The 18,224-nt window shown below is 49.8% G+C and overlaps 2 protein-coding genes across 15 annotated transcripts in view; one reads left to right on the forward strand and one right to left on the reverse strand.

Moving 5' to 3' along the window:
- Positions 1–18,224, forward strand: part of TMEM8B (transmembrane protein 8B) — a 40,083-nt gene that overhangs the window by 269 nt on the left and 21,590 nt on the right. For 3 of the 12 annotated variants that reach the window (XM_003911517.3, XM_017949745.2, XM_031654847.1), the window contains exon 1: positions 14,616–15,154. The exons of 2 other annotated variants lie outside the window; for them this stretch is intronic. In XM_003911517.3, the coding sequence (XP_003911566.1) occupies positions 14,647–15,154 (508 nt within the window). In that variant the 5' untranslated portion in view covers positions 14,616–14,646. Of the gene's footprint in view, positions 1–4,546; positions 5,160–14,054; positions 14,146–14,428; positions 15,155–18,224 lie in introns of those variants that run through there. 7 more of the 12 variants (XM_031654852.1, XM_031654854.1, XM_031654850.1 and 4 more) reach the window with 6 other exon arrangements.
- FAM221B (family with sequence similarity 221 member B) lies at positions 1,574–13,942 on the reverse strand. 3 transcript variants are annotated; one of them, XR_638296.4, is made up of 8 exons: positions 13,665–13,942; positions 10,500–11,127; positions 9,879–10,022; positions 6,032–6,222; positions 4,443–4,553; positions 3,735–3,932; positions 3,428–3,547; positions 1,574–3,044 (listed from the first exon to the last, which is right to left on the reverse strand). XR_638296.4 is itself a non-coding variant. In XM_003911519.4 (7 exons), the coding sequence occupies exons 2-7, from the start codon at positions 11,125–11,127 to the stop codon at positions 3,007–3,009; spliced, it is 1,209 nt and encodes a 402-aa protein (XP_003911568.1). In that variant the 5' UTR covers positions 13,665–13,934; the 3' UTR covers positions 2,968–3,006. The 3 variants fall into 3 exon arrangements, 2 of the variants coding, with proteins under 2 accessions (XP_003911568.1, XP_009186781.1); XM_003911519.4 differs by lacking the exon at positions 6,032–6,222 and having other exon boundaries at positions 2,968–3,044; positions 10,530–11,127; positions 13,665–13,934; XM_009188517.3 differs by lacking the exon at positions 6,032–6,222 and having other exon boundaries at positions 2,968–3,044; positions 13,665–13,933.

The following is an 18,224-nucleotide window of genomic DNA, read 5'->3' on the forward strand; positions in this document are numbered from 1 at the left end:
AAGGGCTATTTTAGACCCTCTCGCTGCTTTGGCCAGGAGGAGGGCGGGGCTCTGGGGGCATCCGGCGCTTATTGGCTCCAAGAACCACCCGGGATGGGGCTAAAGGTGAACGGGGATGAGGTGTGTTTTTTTGTTTTTGCTTGTTTATTTTAACTGGCGGGGCTGATGCGCAGCATTTTCTCCACAAGGGCAGTTTTAGTCCCTTGAGCATTTTGGAGATTTTAATGTACTTATCTAAGGGAAATTCTTCCTTAATTCTATGTTCTTGTTAACGCATTCACTCTATAGGTTAAAAATTCTGTGGTTTTTGCATTTGTTTTTTTTTTTTTGAGCAGGCGGAGATAGGAGTGGCCTCTCTTGCCGCACAACTATTATAATAAGCAAAGGAGTATGTATTCATTGTTCTTTTCTAATCAGAAAAGGTGTGTGATACAGTTAGCTCGGTGCCTGGCTTTTTTTTTTTTTTTTTTTTTTTTTTTTTTTTTTGAGACGGAGTCTTGCTCTGTCGCCCAGGCTGGAGTGCAGTGACGCGATCTCGGCTCACTGCAAGCTCCGCTTTCCGGGTTCACGCCATTCTCCTGCCTTAGCCTCCCCAGTAGCTGGGACTACTGGAGCCCGCCAACACGACCGGCTAATTTTTTTGTATTTTTAGTAGAGACAAGGTTTCACCATGTTAGCCAGGATGGTCTCCATCTCCTGACCTCGTGATCCTCCCGCCTCGGCCTCCCAAAGTGCTGGGATTACAGGTGTGAGCCACTGCACCCGGCCGGTGCCTGGCGTTTTCAATGAGTCAGGTTTGCACTGCTGGAATATATATTTTTGACATAAGAAACGTGGGGTCACAAAATACTAATGTTCTCAGACACTAAGTAAGTTTTAGTCTGACATCACATAGAACAAGTTACCACTGTGTTTCTTTGGTTTTTCTTTTTTTCTTTTTTCTTTTTTTTTTAACACATGTCCTGATACATATAGGTGCTCAGTAGTTGTTGAATGAATAACATCTGGTGTTTCCTGTCATTTTTTCACAATATGTAATACTATGTATTGCATATGATACTAACCCATGTGTAATCAATTTTTCATATTTGTACAGTCTATGTAAATATAGTTTGTATTAGCTGCTTGTTATTTCCTTCAATGAGTTTATCATAGAGTATTAATAGAGTAATCCTAACTCTATTGTTGACTATTAGTTGAATTAGTTTTAGGTAAATGGTTATCATGGCGCTTATAACTACTGTCGGCGAACTCTCTTCTAGAGATAGTACAATCTCTTTTGTATAGCTGTATTATTGTTAGAAAGTCCTTTCTCCTCCAAAGGGCAGACATTTGATTCTGTGATTTTCCCCAGGGATCCTAGCAGTACAGATTACATTCCTTCCTTTGGAGGAACAGATGGCCCCCCTAATTGTGAGGAAATGTAGAATGGCCTCTTCTCTGGGCCCCAGAGGTTGCAGTTCTCTGTGGTGCCTCTGGGACACTGGGAGACCCTAGAATTGTCCTGGAGAAGGGCAAGAGATAAGTGGATCTGGGATCTAGGAAGAGGAGGGAAGCCAGTCTGGAGGATAGGTGGATACAAAGCACTTTGAAATTAGTTATTTCTTTGGTTCTCATAGAAAGCAGGCAACACAGAGGTTATTCCTATTTTACAGGTTCAGAAACTCAGCCTAAAGAGGGACAGTGACTTGCGTGGGGTCACAGAGCCTATTAGTGTTAGAATCTCCTACTCCCATAAGAACCTATGGACTTCCTAGTCACTTCCCACATTCACTGATTTTGATCCCTGGCCCACAGTCTTCTCTACTCCAAGCACTTATCACCTACAGTTGCCCTCATCTGAAAGATGTTATGCTCTGCAGCCTCTGAACACTGTCTCCTGTACTTCAACCCCTGCCCCTATATCTGCTACTGTACCTCATTAGAGACTTCTCTTCCTTTGACTGCTCCCTTTTTCAATCTGACATTTGCCTCCTGGCGTCACTTTCTTTCCCTGTTGGTACCGTATGCTCCCTTCACATCCTCACGCCTTCTTTTGCTTAGTTTTCCTGATCATCCTCCCTGATACCCTCACATCATCAACCCATTAAATATTTGGCTTCTCTGCTCCTCTAACTAGGTTCTCACTTCCAACCGTGCCCAAATCCTAAACTACCCACTGATCAGGTTTTTCTCCAGTTCCCTACATTAGCCTTCCCAAACCTTCCCCTTTCTTCTCTTGTCTCCTACTCCCTACTCTTATCCCTCTCCCCCTGGACCCCCAGCCATTGGCCTTATCTCCTACTTCACAGGGCATATAGAAGCCATCAGAGGGGAACTTCCACAGGTTCTTGTTCCCTGAAACTCTGGGAAGGCTCCATCCTCTTCCTTCCTCTTGGTCATAGGAAGTGGTGTTTCTCCTGTCCAGAGCAAATCCCTTTACCTCTGCTTTGACCTCATGCCTTTCCTCCATCTCTGGGATCTTGTCTCACCAGGCATCTCTTCTCTCTCTTCTGGGTCCTTCAAGGTCCTTTAGTCTACTGGCCTCTTTCCCTTTTCCTGTCTATGAAAGTGCTTCCTTGACTCCACAACTCCCTCTGGATATTGTCTGACTTAAGCTTCTTTAAGAGACTCCTTGAAACTCACTGCTGTTTGACTCCTGCCTCCACTGCACCAGTGTGAAACTGCACTCTCTGAAGCTCCCAGAGATCTTCTAACTGCAAAACCCAATGGATACTTTTCAGTCTTTATCTTATTGGTGCCCCAACTGCATCTAACATCACTTCCCACTCTACCCTTCTTGAAACTTCCTCCCTTTTGGCTTCCTTGAAGCCACTTTCCTTCAAGCAGGCAGCTTGAATGTGGGTGTGATGGAGGCAGATGGCCAGATCCAGGCTTTCTCCTGTGCCTAATAGGTGTCAACTCTAAGTTATTAGGCGGTCTCTCCCCGGGCTGGGATCTACCTGCCCCATATGGAGCCAAGTCAGGTTCCAGTGACTCCTCTTTTATTGCTGATCTGGGCCAGACTCACAAAGGCCTGTGCCAGTTGCTGACAGTGTCTGTCCCTGGAGGAGGGAAGAGCAGAGGTGAAAGGGTCAGGTATGGGGGTCAGAAGGGAGGCCAGGCTGGAGGTTGTGTGAGGCAGGGAGTCCCGGGGAACTAGGGTGGGAGCTGGGAAGGCCAGAGGGCCCCTGTATCGGCAGGGCCTCAAAGTCAGAGTTGCTGAGGATGGCTTCTCGGAGCACAGACATCTCTGCAAAAGGTACATAGTCTGCTCCTGGGGGTGAAAACCAGTGCAGATGTGGGATGCAGGTAGGTGGGTGGTGGGGAGGTGGGCTGAGGGAGCGCGCTAGTCCTGGAGGGGATGGTCGAGGATGGAAGTGCCTTCCTGCCTGGCCTTCTGACTACAGACCCTGGAATGGCCCCCTGTCCCAGGTTTCTGCCTCACCGTGAGGTCTCCCTCCTCGTCGCTGGGTCCTCTGGGTCTCAAAGAAAGTCCCGTGTTCCTCCCAGCGCCGGTCACAGGCCGCACAGAGGAAATTAGACTCAAAACAGCCGCAGCAACAGCCTGGGGCAAAATTGCAACCAAGCAGAGTTTAGGAAATGGTGGTATCCCCAGGAGCTGATCACATTCTCATCTCTTCCTCAGTGACCGCATGCCCAAGGCTCTCATACTCGCTCCCCATCATTATCCCCAGACTGCATCCTATCCCCACCTACCCTGTTCCCAATATGCCTCTTGCCCTAGAAGTTACCATGATGCCTGCAGGGATGGGGCCCAGTGGCTGCATGTTCTTCGTGGCTGTGTTTGCAGCGACATTGGGCCCTCCAGGCCTTGGGGTCAAAGGTGGCCCGTCTCTTGAGCCAGAACTCACCCACCTCCTCTGGGCGTGATGGGATAAAGCAGAACATGAGGCAGCGGCACTGGCTCACCTTGCAGGGCACGGATATGTCTGTGGGATTGGGGATGGATGGTAGGGTTAGACCAGTATCTGATAGGACCTTGCCTTCTTGTGCCAACCCCATCCTCCATCCCTGCCACCCCCTACGCACTCAAACATGCTTTTTTTTTTTTTTTTTTTTTTGAGACAGAGTTTTGCTCTGTCACCCAGGCTGGAGTGCAGTGGCATGATCTCAGTTCACTGCAACTTCCACCTCCTGGCTTCAAGTGACTCTCCTGCCTCAGCCTCCTGAGTAGCTGGGACTACAGGTGCGTGCCACCATGCCCAGCTAATTTTTTGTATTATTATTATTATTTTTAGTAGAGACGGGGTTTCATCATATTAGCCAGGATGGTCTTGATCTCCTGACCTTGTGATCTGCCTGCTTCCGCCTCCCAAAGTGCTGGGATTACAGGGGTGAGCCACTGCGCCCAGCCACATGCTCTCTCTCATACTTCCCAAGACATGACAGAGTACAGTTATTCCTCCACACTCAAGAGGGGCTGGTCAGTTCTCCCCTACCTGAGATGATCCGGTGCTCTCTCAACAAGTGTCCACAAAAGCATCTGGACTCATCCCCAATCCGGAAACAGTCCCATAGGTAATGGGGGCAGCGCCAGCCAATGTAGAGACCTAGGTATGCAGGATTAATAAGGAAAAGTGAGAAGTAAAAAAATTCTAAGCTCCCCCAAAGTGTTCTTACCTATCCCTTGATGGGGGTGAGGGGGTGGGGGGAACTTACCTCTCCCACCCCCAGGTATCTTTATCTCCACCTGAAAGTCCTCACCTCTATCCCTTAGATTTTCTTTTTCCTTGGGATTTTCTCATTACCCCACAAGTGTCTTCAGTTCTCTTTCTACCCAGGATCCACTCCATCTCTGTCAGCCTGCCAGAGATGACTCAAGAGAGTCTTTGGTTTCTGAGCAGGAAGATTATAGATGAAATTTTGTTTGAGGCTGAACATGAATCTCACTGAGTTCTCTGTGACCACAGGGATTCTCATCTCCTCTCCTGATCCCACTAAAGCCCAACTTTGCTTTGTTTTCTTGAATTGTCTAAGGTGAGGGAAAGGGAAGATGATTGGCCAAGTGTACAGACAATGGGACTGAACTTTGCTTTGTTTTCTTGAAGTGTCTAAGGTGAGGGAAAGGGAAGATGATTGGCCAGATGTATGGACAATGGGATTGGCTCCTAGGTCCCGAAGAGGAGGAGGAGGTTGGATAGCCCTGGTGCTAGAAGGTAGGTGGAGGGTTTCCTCTCAAGTCTCCAGGTTGGTACCTTAATACCTTCCTCTGTGTTCCTGGTGCTATTGTCCCAGTGCCCTCTATGTACCTAAGAAGGGCTGCCAAAGGTTCTTCAAGGGTCAGGAGAAAGGGGTAGGTAGCAGTCATGAGCAGTGAAGACCAAAAATTATACGTTGTGAGGCTAAGCAAGGAGGCGTGGAAAGGAAAGTGAGGCTAAGAAGTGTCCCTGAGAGTAGGCACCAGTAAGAGGTCACAACCCTTGAGAGCTGGTGTTCAGCAGTGAGGTCTGAATCCCTGACTTCGTGACCAGTCTTGAGGTGAGGGTGGTGCTCCTCACCATTCAGATTTTCTCATTCTCCATGAGAGCTGAGAGTACCCCAACTTCTAGCCAAGAATCCTGTATGAGGCCCCATGGAGTGGACCTCCAGGTGTAGGATTCTTAGTCCCAATTAAAGGCTCAACTGAAATGTCACCTCCACCAAAAAGGTGTCCCTGACTTCCCCTGTCTGTGTGGGCTCCTCCTCTTGCCATCCGTAGCTCCTTGTGCTACTCCCATCGCAGTACAGTGCATTATAATAGACCATTCCCTTGTATTCCTATTAATCCATGAGTTCTTCAAGGGAGCTGTCTTTTCACCCATATCTCTAATCCTAGTACAGGGCCTGGCACAAAATGGTTGCTGAGAGAATGTAGATTGCCTGATTAAACAAATGAGCTCACTCCTTCAAGAGGAAGAGAGAGCCAGTATTCAGGCATAACCCTGAGGCTCCGTAACACGAATAAGAAGAGTGGCATCATCTGGTCTTTGACTCTGGTCAGGGCCACAATTCACAATTCCGTGCCTCAGATTAAGTTTTCTTGTCTTACCCATAGTCTGTCAGGATCTAAAGCCTGTCTAGATGTGGCTTTTGGCTTTGCTGCTTCTGTCTTGATGCTGATTGCCTGTAGTGCCACTGCCCCCTTACACCAGGGAGGCTTTGTTGAGAGAGCAGGGTATAGGCAGTCACAATGCAGGTGGGCGGGAGCCAGGATTCCACTAGAGGAGTTCTGAATTCTGTCTGGAGTAGCAGGATACATTAAAAAAACAGGAGGTGAGGCCCATAGATCAAGGCCTGCTCAGAGGACCCGGGGAGGGGGAGTCAAGTCCAAGCACTAGTGTAGGAATCAGTGCCCAGCATTCAGATGAAGAAGACTGGAGTTTGAACAGGGAGACTGGTGACTATACTTCAGATTCTGTTACAAGTGTTAGTGCTCTTAAAGTGGGACAATTGGAAGGTGGCTGTGGATTCCAGTGGGACCCTCTACTCTCTGTCTTGATTCCAAACTCCCTTCCTGTTGTGGGTGGACAAGGCCTGGCGGAGGAGGAGACATTGTTTGGGATGCCGTTTTGATTCTGTCTAATACAGTCCAGTTCCACAATCACATAATCACATTTGCATGATGACATCTTTTTATGCATAGTATGGCTCCATAAAACACACAGCTGTCTTTACAGGAACAATGTCTCCAGCCTAGCCCTTTCTCCCGAGCTTCAGACCCATATGGCCAGCTGTCTACTAGATTCTTGGGCCAGCATGTTTCATAAGCGCTTCAAATGTCTTATGCCCAATTATTCCCTCCAAACCTGGCTTTCATCCTTTGTCCTCTGTTCATCCAACACATGCCTACCAAGCATCTACCCTTTTCCAGGCATTCAGTTAATGGCACCATCATCCTACCACTTACTTATGCCAAAAACTTAGGTGGCATTCCAGGCATTTCCCTCTCTCTTATCCTATACATCCAGTGTTCCAATGGTCAGTTTCACTTTGTTAGCTTTTATTTTCTTTTCTCTTTTCTTTCTTTTTTGACAGAGTCTTGCTCTGTTGCCCAGGCTGGAGTGCAGTGGTACAACCTCGGCTCACTGCAACCTCCACCTCCTGGGTTCAAGCAATTCTCCTGCCTCAGCCTCCCAAGTAGCTGGCATTACAGGTGCCCACCACCATGCCTGGCTAATTTTTTGTATTTTTAGTAGAGACAGGGTTTCACCATGTTGTCCAGGCTGGTCTCGAACTCCTGGCCTCAGATGATGCACCCACCTTGGCTTCCCAAAGTGCTGGGATTACAGGTGCAAGCCACCATGCTCGGCCTGTTAGCATTTCTTGAACCTGTCTACTTCCTTTTTTTTTTTTTTTTGTTTTTGAGACGGAGTCTCGCTCTGTTGCCCAGGCTGGAGTGCTGTGGCCGGATCTCAGCTCACTGCAAGCTCCGCCTCCCGGGTTCCCGCCATTCTGCTGTCTCAGCCTCCCGAGTAGCTGGGACTACAGGCGCCCGCCACCTCGCCCGGCTAGTTTTTTGTATTTTTTAGTAGAGACGGGGTTTCACCGTGTTAGCCAGGGTGGTCTCGATCTCCTGACCTCGTGATCCGCCCATCTCGGCCTCCCAAAGTGCTGGGATTACAGGCTTGAGCCACCGCGCCCGGCCGAACCTGTCTACTTCCTAAGCCCATCTACTTCTTACCTGGTTATGACCAGTGCCTCACAATGTATTCACTTGCCTTTCCATACCTCCTCTCTTAGCCTCACAACTCCAGTCTTGTCTTTCTCCGGTCTAGCCTATTGCCAGAGTGATCTTTCAGAAACAGAAATTCGCTCATGTTATTGTCCTACTTAAAACCTTCTAGTGACTCTCAGTTGCCCTCAGGATATAATTCTAGCTTTTAGCTTGGCACAGAAATGCCTACAGAATTCTGCCCTTCTAGAGCAGAGCTGGCTCTTCTCCCCCACCACTCTATGCATCAGGCATAGTGCATTGCTGTAGATTCCTGCTGTGCCTTACCCTATCATGTCTCATCTTACAGCACTCTTTACTTGGCCACCTCTTCTTACTCATCTTACAGATATCAGCTGAGAAGTCATTCCTTCCAAGGCTTATTATTCCTCAAGCACTCCAGATAAGATGCCCCTTTTTTCCTGCTCATGCAGCAGTCTAGGATAACCTTGATTATAGCAATTATTAGAGTGAATTATAATTATCCTTATACTTATTGGTATCTCTCATTAGAGTGCCAAGTATTTTGGCTTTGAACCCCCACCAGCATTACCACTTCCATAGCTAGCTCAATGCCTGGCACATAGTTGGTGCTCAATAAATGTTTGTTGAATGAATAAAAACAAAGGTTACACTTGATATTTCTGTACACATCACATATACTGTTATGGACTACCCAGGACTCAACATCCCCACTATTAGGAGGGGACCTCAAATATAATTGTTCAGGGTTGAATGACACGAATTTCTTTATAAAACTTCCTGTTTAACAGGAAGATGAAGAAGTTCAATTTGAAGAAGAAAAAGAAATACAGTGGCCTTGAGGAGTGGGGAGTAGACAGGAGGTTCTAAGAAGGGGAATGAGAGAACTGAACACATCCTGCTTTTTTTTTTTTTTTTTTTGAGACATTCTGTCACCCAGGCTGGAATATACTGGCACAATCACGGCTCACTGCAGCCTTGACCTCCTGGGCTCAAGTAATCCGCCCACCTCAGCCTACTAAGTAGCTGGGGCTACAGGTGTGCACCATTATGCCTGGATTATTTTATTTTATTTTTGTAGAGATGGGGTCTCACTATCTTATCCTGGCTGGTCTTTAACTCCTGGGCAATTAAGTGATCCTCCTGGCTCAGCCTCCCAAAGTTTTGGGATTACAGATGTAAGCCACCTTGCCAGCCAGAATTTGCAAGAAAATAAGAGTAGCCGAATATGTTAATATAGCAAACAAAGTCATTTCAATGCCTGAATTGAGACTGGGAAACAAATGAGATCACTATGACTTTCTTGGCTCGGTGGCAGGGCGGGGGTGGGGGTGGGGGGGCAAGGGCAGGGAGGTGGAGGGTTCCTGCATGGGAAAGGGGAAAGTAAATTTCATGGAGGAGGGATAAGCATTTAGAATTACTTGGTTGTCTTTATATTTTAGGCCTGTCATCATAGCTCTGTTCCCATCATAAAGGGAAAGGAAGTATGAAGGACCGAAGTAAATGTCATAACATCTATTGAATTCAGTCTAGAAAGACCTGAATCCTTATAGCAGGTCAGGGTGGCCCTCTTACTGAAGGTAATCCCTATAGATACGAATTTCCATAACACAGGTAGACATGCTCATGCACAGGATGGCATGTTTTTACAAGTTCATCTGTACGCAGCATGCCACTAACAGGACTGTCAGGAGGACTAATCGTAGGCTGAGGCTTGGAATCAGCAGGGCCAGAGGACACAGCTCTCCCCTTTGGTAACAGAACTCAAAGCTTTTGGGCACCCAGCATGGGCCTGGCATGCAGGGGTGTCAGCCTTTTAATGGAGTTCCACCAAAGGGACTAAGGTCTTTGTCATGTCAGAACAGCAAGTCTCCTGGGGACTGTCCAGGGTCCTGGGCCATCTCTGCTTTAGGGTCTGTAGGCTCTCTAGGCCCTATATCTGGGGTGGGCCCATGACCCTTCTGTTTTTAATAATTTTAGTTCAGGTACCTGTTTCTACCTGGGCTTTATATGAATCTCCCCACTTTTTGTCTGCATCCACCCTTGTATTCCTTGGCCCACTTGCCTGCTTCTTTTCCACACAGGTGGTACTGCCATTTCCAAAAGGGGCAGCTATCTGCTGAATGTTCAGGTTCCCAGATCTTTTGGATTAGAGGATGCCCATGGGCCTGTCATAGGCCTCTGTAAGGCCACATGGGCTCACCTGTCTGGATGGCATTCAGGGCTGCATCCTTCTCCCACTGGAAAAGATTGTTCACCTGAGCACCAAACTCCTCTCTATGCATTGCCTTAGCCACTTCCACCAGCTCTGTCTGCTTAGCAGGGACCACTGGGCGGGCTGTGTAACCTAGGATGGGAGGGGATGAGTAACCAGGGGGAAGTGAGAAGGCCCTAAAACTAAGAGAAGGGGCCATGTCCAAGAGTAACTCAGTCTCCTCCTCCTGGGGCAAGTCAAGAACAGTGAACAGAAGGCCGGGCGCGGTGGCTCAAGCCTGTAATCCCAGCACTTTGGGAGGCCGAGGCGGGTGGATCACGAGGTCAGGAGATCGAGACCATCCTGGCTAACATGGTGAAACCCCGTCTCTACTAAAAATACAAAAAACTAGCCGGGCGAGGTGGCGGGCGCCTGTAGTCCCAGCTACTCGAAGGCTGAGGCAGGAGAATGGCGTGAACCTGGGAGGCGGAGCTTGCAGTGAGCCGAGATTGCGCCACTGCACTCCAGCCTGGGTGACACAGCGCGAGACTCCGTCTCAAAAAAAAAAAAAAAAAAAAGAACAGTGAACAGTAGTGAGAACAGGACAGGGGAGAGGACAGGTGCAATTACAGCTAACTCCTTTCTTCTTCTTCTTCTTGCCTAGTTGGTGTCCAGGTTGGGCTGTGTGATCAGTGCTGTCACTGGCATCTACTCCCTTTTCAACCTCTCCTGCTTCTTCCTCCTGCTTTTCAGATGCGTCCATTTGGACCTGGGCTGAAGGGCCTGAAGGAGAGTGTTCTGGAAGGCTCTCAGATTCAGAGAAATGGGTAGACCTCCTTGTCCATGGGACCTCATTGGAAGAAAACTCAGAGGAGAGGTCTTCCTTCAAAGTATCAGAGGAAGACAGAGAGACATAGTTTCGTGATTGGGGAGGAAGAGTAAGGTGTTTCTCTGGTACCACTGAGATGGGACTATCCAATGAAGCCTCATAGGTAGGGGTCTCTGAAGGAGTCTCAGAGATGGAAGGCTCCTGATGGATTTCAGGGGAATAGGCCTCCAAGGGGATCTGGGAAGGGGATGGCACCAAAGGGGATTCAGAGGTATGGGGCTCTAAGGGGGTCTCAGAGGTGGAAGGCTCCAAGAAGCTTTCAGAGATACGGTTCTCCTGTAAGTCCTCAGCAGAGGGGTCCTTTGAAAGGGGGTGCTCCTCTGCATCCATGGTGGTATGAGGCTCTTCTGTGATCTCATCTGCTTCCATCTAGTGGTAGAACAGGGTACAGGCTTCATTAGTTTGGAAATAGAGGGCCTGTAAGTCAGGGCACAGCCCAGGGTTCGCAGTGCACCTGAGATATCAGAGGGAAACAACATGAACTCTGGGTCTTAGAGTGTGATGCCAGAGGGTTCACCCATGTGTCCAGACCTCATATGGCATGCTGCTGTGGCTTGTTAGGGAGGTGGAACTTAAAGATTGAAAGACTGAAGTAGTTAGAATCTCATCAGTAGATGGTAGCAGAGAACCATGTCCCAGGAGGGAGTCTGAACACCGCCACTTGGCCAGTACAAGAGCAGGGTCCTTGGCATTTCGTAAAACCCTGGAGGTCAGACCATGGAGTTTTAGAGACTGGCAATACCAAGCCAAAGTTGGGGTTGGCTCCTGAGAGTGCAGGGGAATGCTATGTCGCATAAGGCAAGACTCTGCACGCAGCCTGGTTTTGTCTAAGCACCACACACATCTTCCTCCCTTAATGATGTCATTCGTGTTCAAAGCTTCAACTACTTCCCGTTGTGTACCAATGACTCCTAAATTCAAATTTCTAGCTCAGACCTCTTTCAACCTCTGTACTTCACACTCATATCCACCTGTCTGCTGGCCTTCCCTTCCCTTCCCTTCCCTTCCCTCCCGTCCCCTCCTGTCCCCTCCCCTGCCCTCCCCCTCTCTCCTCCCCCTTCCCTTCCCTTCTCTTTTCTTTTGTGATGGAGTCTCGCTCTGTTGCCCAGACTGGAGAGCAGTGGCGCAATCTCAGTTCACTGCAACCTCCGCCTCCCGGGTTCAAGTGATTCTCCTGCCTCAGCCTCACGAGTAACTGGAATTACAAGCATGTGCCACCATGCCCAGCTAAAGTTTGTATTTTTAGTAGAGATGGGGTTTCACCATGTTGGTCAGGCTGGTCTTGAACTCCTGACCTCAGGTGATCTGCCCCGCTTGGCCTCCCAAAGTGCTGAGATTACAGGAGTGAGCCACCATGCTTGGCCCCTGCTGGGCATTTCTAACTGAGTGTTTCCACAGGCATCAAAACTGAACTTTGGGAATTATCCTAGTCTTCTCCTTTTCCCTTAGACTCCATCTTCAAATAGGCACCAATAACTATATTTCCTATCTTCTAAATATTCCCCAAATGCATTCTCTCCTCTCCCTTCCAATTTTATTCAAGTTCTCATCATCTTCAGCCTTTGTGTGACAACTTTGCCCCTCTACTTCCATCCACAGCATTTTAATCCATTCACCCATTCTTTCATGGATTTATGTAACTTATACTTTTACAAAGAGCCTAATCTGATGCTTTTACTGAGCCACTGTGCTAAGCTCTAGATTGAGCTGAGTCTGGGAGAAAGACCGAATAACCAGCAATGGCAATACAAATAAATTGATGTTGTGCTGGGGTGAGCCTAGGATACTGTGGGGAGGGGTATATACCTAATTTATCCTGTAAGGATGTAGTCCTCCTTCCTGACCCAATCAGGATCTTTCTAAAGTGCAAACCCAACACTGGCACTTTGTGGCTTAAAAATATTCCATGTCCTGGCTAACACGGTGAAACCCCGTCTCTACTAAAAAAATACAAAAAACTAGCCAGGCGAGATGGCGGGCGCCTGTAGTCCCAGCTACTTGGGAGGCTGAGGCGGGAGAATGGCGTAAACCCGGGAGGCGGAGCTTGCAGTGAGCTGAGATCCGGCCACTGCACTCCAGCCTGGGTCACAGAGCGAGACTCCGTCTCAAAAAACAAAAAACAAAGAACAAAAAACATTCCATGACTCAGTCTAAAGGATTAAGTCCAAATTTCTTGGCCCTGGCATTCAAGGCCTGTCATCATTTTCAACACAGCCTGAGGATTCCTACCTTAAATTTCCATGCTCCCTACTTTCCCCCCATGTTCCAGAGACACTAGATATATCACTCCTTAAACTAATCAGAGCCTTTTTGAAGTGGACGTTTGGGAAAGGAATTAGGGGCAGAGGTAGGATTATGGGGAGGAAGATGACCAGAGTCAGCTAGAGAGTAAAGGGGCCTAAGGGTGGATAACCAGAGGATGGAAGGTGAGGAAGGGGAAAGAGAAGGGGAGGAGGAAATTGGGTGGAGGAGGAGAGTAAGGATGAAAAGTACAGAATGTGGGCCAGGCATGGTGGCTCATGCCAGTAATCCCAGAACTTTGGGAGGCCAAGGCGGGTGGATCACTTGAGGTCAGGAGTTCAAGACCAGCCTGGCCAACATGGTGAAACCCCGTCTCTACGAAAAATACAAAAATTAGCCGGGCATGGTGGCCCGTGCCTGTAGTCCCAGCTACTGGGGAGGCTGAAGCAAGCAAATCACTTGAACCTGGGAGGTGGAGGTTGCAGTGAGCCCAGATCGCACCACTGCACTCCAGCCTGGGGGACAGAGCGAGACTTTGTCTCAAACAACAACAACAACAACAACAAACGACAACAAGAAGTACAGAATGTGAAGGGACTGAGGGGTGGGAGAGAGACAGAGGTCTTAGGGGGAGGAGGGGGAGGGCCATTGGAGAAATTACCTACCTCTGGGTTTTGGCTTGGTTGTTACAAGTCCTTAGGTCAAGACCTTGCCTTAGGATGACAGGGGGAGGTGTTGATCCTCAGGGAGGGAAAGCTCTTGGTTGTGGACGTGCCCCAGCTGCAGGCGCTGAGTGTTGAAATGCCTTGCCTGAAAGTCTGCTATCTGGGGAGGGGACTTGGCTATCTGCAGAACTTGGCAAAGGAGCTCTGGCATGACCTGGGGAAGTGGGTAGGGGCAAGGGGTCCAGGGCCGATGAAGGAGGGGCTTGACTGAAGCCTCTGGAACCCGGGCCAGGAGAGTAGGCACAGGTCACCAGGGCAACTGGAACGCCTAGTAGTTTCCGTGGCAACGGCGGTCTAGTCACTTCCCCGGTGGATGCGGTCTCCTGAGGAGCTTGCATTGGGCCTCGAGGGGGCGAGCCCAGGGGGTTTACTTCTGAAAAGTGGGGTGTGTGTTGCGGGATCTCTGTGAGCGAGTGTCTGGGTAGGATCTGCGGAGATCTGTGCGTACATCCGGGGGAGTCTGGGATTGTGAGGATAGGTTTCCTTTGAGACATCTGTGGGCCGGTCGTTGGGGGCTGTGAGGATCTGAGGGGACCTCGAGCTCTGTGCTTGGGTGAGAAAGGCAGGGTCTTGGGTAGCGGGGCGGGGGCGGAGTCTGTGTGTCCTCGAAGCCCGGCAGGACTAAGTTGGAGACCAATAGAGTAGGGCGGGGGCGGGCTTTACTGACAGGGACCAATTGAGCCGGCCGGGGGGCGGGGCGTCATGCTGACGTCAAGCCGAGGCCGCCGCCGCGGGGCCTGGTTATCGCCGGTTCAGCGCAGCCCGGAGTCGCCCAGGCCTGAACTCCCACCCAGATCCCCGGCCCCCACTCCGGGCCCGTGAGGACACCGGAGGTCACCCCCCGGGGGTGGGGAGCGGAGCCGCGGGTCAGCTCTGCGAGCGCCCCGCGCTGGCCTGTCCGGCCCCGCCCCCGCCCCGGGCCATGGCCCAGCCCTTGTCCCGGCCCCTCGTCCTATCCCGATCCCCGCCTTGGCCCCCAGTCCCGCCCTCGCCCCGCTTCCCAAATCGGCCCCAACCCCTGCCTGGGTCTCCATCCAGGACCCCCTTCCAGTCCCTGCCCCTGGCCTGGCCCCCATCCCGGCCTCAGCCCTCGTTCCACCCCCTGTCACAAATCTCAGCCCAGGGCCTGTCCCAACCCCATTCCCAGTGTTTGCTTAAGGCCCTGGCTCAACCCCGTCCCTTGCTGCAGTCCCCATCACAGCCCCTCCTTCCATCCCACTCCCTGCCCTTGTTCAAGCCCCAGTGTCCAGCCCAGCCCAACCCATTATCTCAGCTTTTGCCCTCATCTCTGTGTTTACCCAAGTCTCTCCCGCTAGTCCCCCCCATCTCTTATACTCTGCCCCTCTCCCAGCCTAGACTCAAGTCTGGGTTTCAGCTGCCGCCAGCCCTATTGCTGCTGTTGCTGTTCTCTGTCCTTGGCCCGGGGGCTGGTGAGTGCAGAAGCAGGGAAGATTGAGGCAGGAATGGGGTTCCGGCAGGGAGGGGTGGGCTGGAGAGATTCAGGAGTGGTGGGACCTGGGGAACTAGATCACTGGGGAGCAAGTGGGAGAAATAGAGAGGAGAGAAGTCTTACAGAACAGAGGGATTGGCAGGGTCAAAAGAGTGGTAATTAATTGGGTTTGAGGCTCAGCAGGTGGCTTACAGTTTCTAGGACAGAGACTCCCAGATATTTTCTGGTGTCTGTCCTGACCCCACTTTGACTCTTGCTTTTCCAGGGAAATCTTGTGGGCTTTGCCCCTGCTCACAAAGTTTGATGGGGGAGAGACAGTCCCACACCAGAAGCCCCTAGTGCAGTCTGGGAATATATAGCCTAAACCTTTGAGATATTGGGCATGCATTCAAACAGCATGAAGAAGAGTTTTAAAGATAATATGTAGCAAACAGATGAATATGGATTAATTGCCATTATAATGAGTTTTCTTCTTGTAATGATTCTTGTTCCAAAGAAGATTGATTTGCCTAGGAATAATTCCTGATACTTTTAGAGCAGGGCTGAAACTCGGAGGCCATTTTACAGATGGGGAAACTGAGGCTCAGGGAGGGAGCAGTTTGTCCAAGTTCAGGTAGCTTGTGATAGGCTGCGTGCTGGGGCTAGAAAAAAGGTTTCCTAATTCCTATCTCATACTAGTGGGTTTTTTTTTTTTTTTTTTTTTTCTCTCCACTGCAATGTATACTTAATAGAAAAACAGACCCAAGTGGGGAAAGGCTCAAAGTGTAACCTCCCTTCTCCCCAGTCTGCCCACAAGGGGGCTTTATCCACAAACTGTTCCTTATTTGCTGGGCGTCAGTCAAGGGCCACCCTCCAGTGGGGAAGTGACTTGGACAGGAGAGAGGTCCAATATTTTAATGGGTGGAATGTGGGAGGAGGAGGGGGTGTCTTGGTCTAGGGGATGTGCCATGAAGATGGCTACATCATGAAATGACTCTAGTCTTCATGGCCCAAGTCCATAGCCGCCACTGGTGTGTGTCACTCTAGGATGGAGATGTACCTGATGGAGTCTTAGGAAATAACAGCCAACAGAGCAGCTAGGGGTGGAGAGTGGGTATGAGTGAGCTCTGGGGGCCTGGTTCAGTGTACAAACTTAAGGAGATGAATGCACATGAAAGGTCACAGCCCCTGCAGAGATGTGTGGTCACTTACGTGTCTATGTGTGTAACTGAGGGATTGTGGGAAGGCTGGCAGCGTGTGTACATGCTTGTGTGTTGGTGAGTGTAGACACATGCATGTGTGTGGGGTGCATGTGAGCCAGTGTATCTTCTGAGCACCTGTGTTATGGTATGAAGGGGAGGGGACATGTTGTGGCCCATGTACATTCCTCTTCAGCTCTGCCTGCTCGTCATATGAGCAGATCACTAAAGTTGTGAATGGGGCTGGAGACCCTTTCTCAACAGTTCCAAGGGTGAGGGCAGTGTTGGGTGCCTCCCAGAACGAATATAAGTTATCCATCCACCCCCAGCCAGTCCCCTTGAAGGAAGGAGCCGTGGAGGCACTCAGTGTTGATTATTGCTGCTGTCAAGTTGGGCACTGGGCAGAGGCAGTAGCCAGTCAGGTTTTCAGTTTTGGTGACGGGGAGTTTATGCTGTTGAGCCAGGTTCCTAGCTTCTATCCCCTGCCATCATGGCTGCTTCATGCGCCATTGAGCAAGCATTGGGCGGGTGAGGAAAGCAGGGTGACTGATGGCCACAGAGCATATACAGCTGAAAGTTGTGGATAAAAATACTGTTGCCCAGAAGCGGGTTCAGGTGCTTTGGGGAGAATTGTAATGAAGTTGGAAAGGAGTACCAGTCCACCCAAAGGGAGGCAGGGCTGCCTTTAGTGCTGTTAATAGTGAATGCCTTGGCAATTTTGGACCTAAGTGCAGGGTGCTCTGTGACCTAATGGTCGCGATGGGTTTTGTCTGAGAAGAGGCTGGCAGGGTCATAGGATCATCATGGCACAGGACTGCATAGTGCTTATTGGTTGCTTCGGTTTCATTTCAGGAATGGAAGTTATCTCTTAGATCTAGTGGTCCCATTCCTGATCCTTGGATCTTTTCCTTGGGCTTAGTTGAGGACCCACACATGCCTTGCTAGTCAAAAAACAATGGGCTTTTATTCTACCTAGTGCTGTTACTAGCAGGGCTAGCCTCAGCCTATGTGTTGTGTGGGGTGTGCGTGTGTGGTGTGGGTGATGGTCGGAATCACCCTAGCTTCATCATAGAAATATTGGGGAACCCGGAATAAGTTCATCTGAACTCGGTAAGGGCCTTACTCATGCTTCCTCTGGACACAGCTCTGAAAGGCCCTGTTCAAACCACAAACCAAAGTTTGGAGTGAATGGGGCTGTGGACCCTTTTCAAGCATCTGCCCTCAGAACTTCTTCCAAGTTCCTCCTAGCATTCCCAGCTTCTGCTCACTCCTTTATCTCACAGGCCTATTCTGTGACCTCTGTAGCCCCTGGCCACGTGGGGATGGCTTAGCTAGTTCCCCAGTTCTCCAGGCCATACTGTGGTCCTTTGAATTACAAGCATCTTTGTGCTTGTCTGTCCATGTTTCCCAGAGGTCATTACACTTTTCACCACTAGCCCTCTGAGGGTCTGCACTGAGAGACTGACCAACATTTCTCCTAACAGTAGCAATGGTTGATCAGATGACCCATCCCTGGTACCAGCTTTGAGGAGGAACAGCCCCTCCCTAACCCCATCAGAAGGCGTGCTAGAGTTCTGATTTCTTCTAACAATAGTATCCAGGCTGTTCACCTCTTAGCCTTCTGCCTCCTACTTAGCACAGCTAGGGTTCCTAGGAAACCTGTCTCCCCCATCAGTGGGTTCCGTAACCTTTATCCCTCTTGGATGTATCTCTGTCACTCTCTGAATGCTGCACTGGTAGCCTCTCTGGGTTCCTGGGCAGTGCTCAGCTTGCAAGGTGGCAGGCTTTCCTTCTTGACAGTTGAAACTGATCATGTGGTCTGAACTGGACAGACTAGTCCTTGAGTGTAACCATGACCTCCAATGGCCCCCA

Source organism: Papio anubis, chromosome 13 (assembly GCF_008728515.1).
Source record: "Papio anubis isolate 15944 chromosome 13, Panubis1.0, whole genome shotgun sequence".
NCBI classification, from domain to species: Eukaryota; Metazoa; Chordata; class Mammalia; order Primates; family Cercopithecidae; genus Papio; species Papio anubis.

Excerpts from the sequence above, each read along its gene's own strand:
- FAM221B (XM_009188517.3), bottom strand. The coding sequence starts at position 11,127 with ATGGAAGCAGATGAGATCACAGAAGAGCCTCATACCACCATGGATGCA. Across the intron at positions 3,548-3,734 it reads CCATCCCTGCAGGCATCATG|GCTGTTGCTGCGGCTGTTTT; the intron begins GTAACTTCTAGG and ends ATTTTGCCCCAG. Across the intron at positions 3,045-3,427 it reads ACGAGGAGGGAGACCTCACG|GGACAGACACTGTCAGCAAC; the intron begins GTGAGGCAGAAA and ends TCCCTCCTCCAG.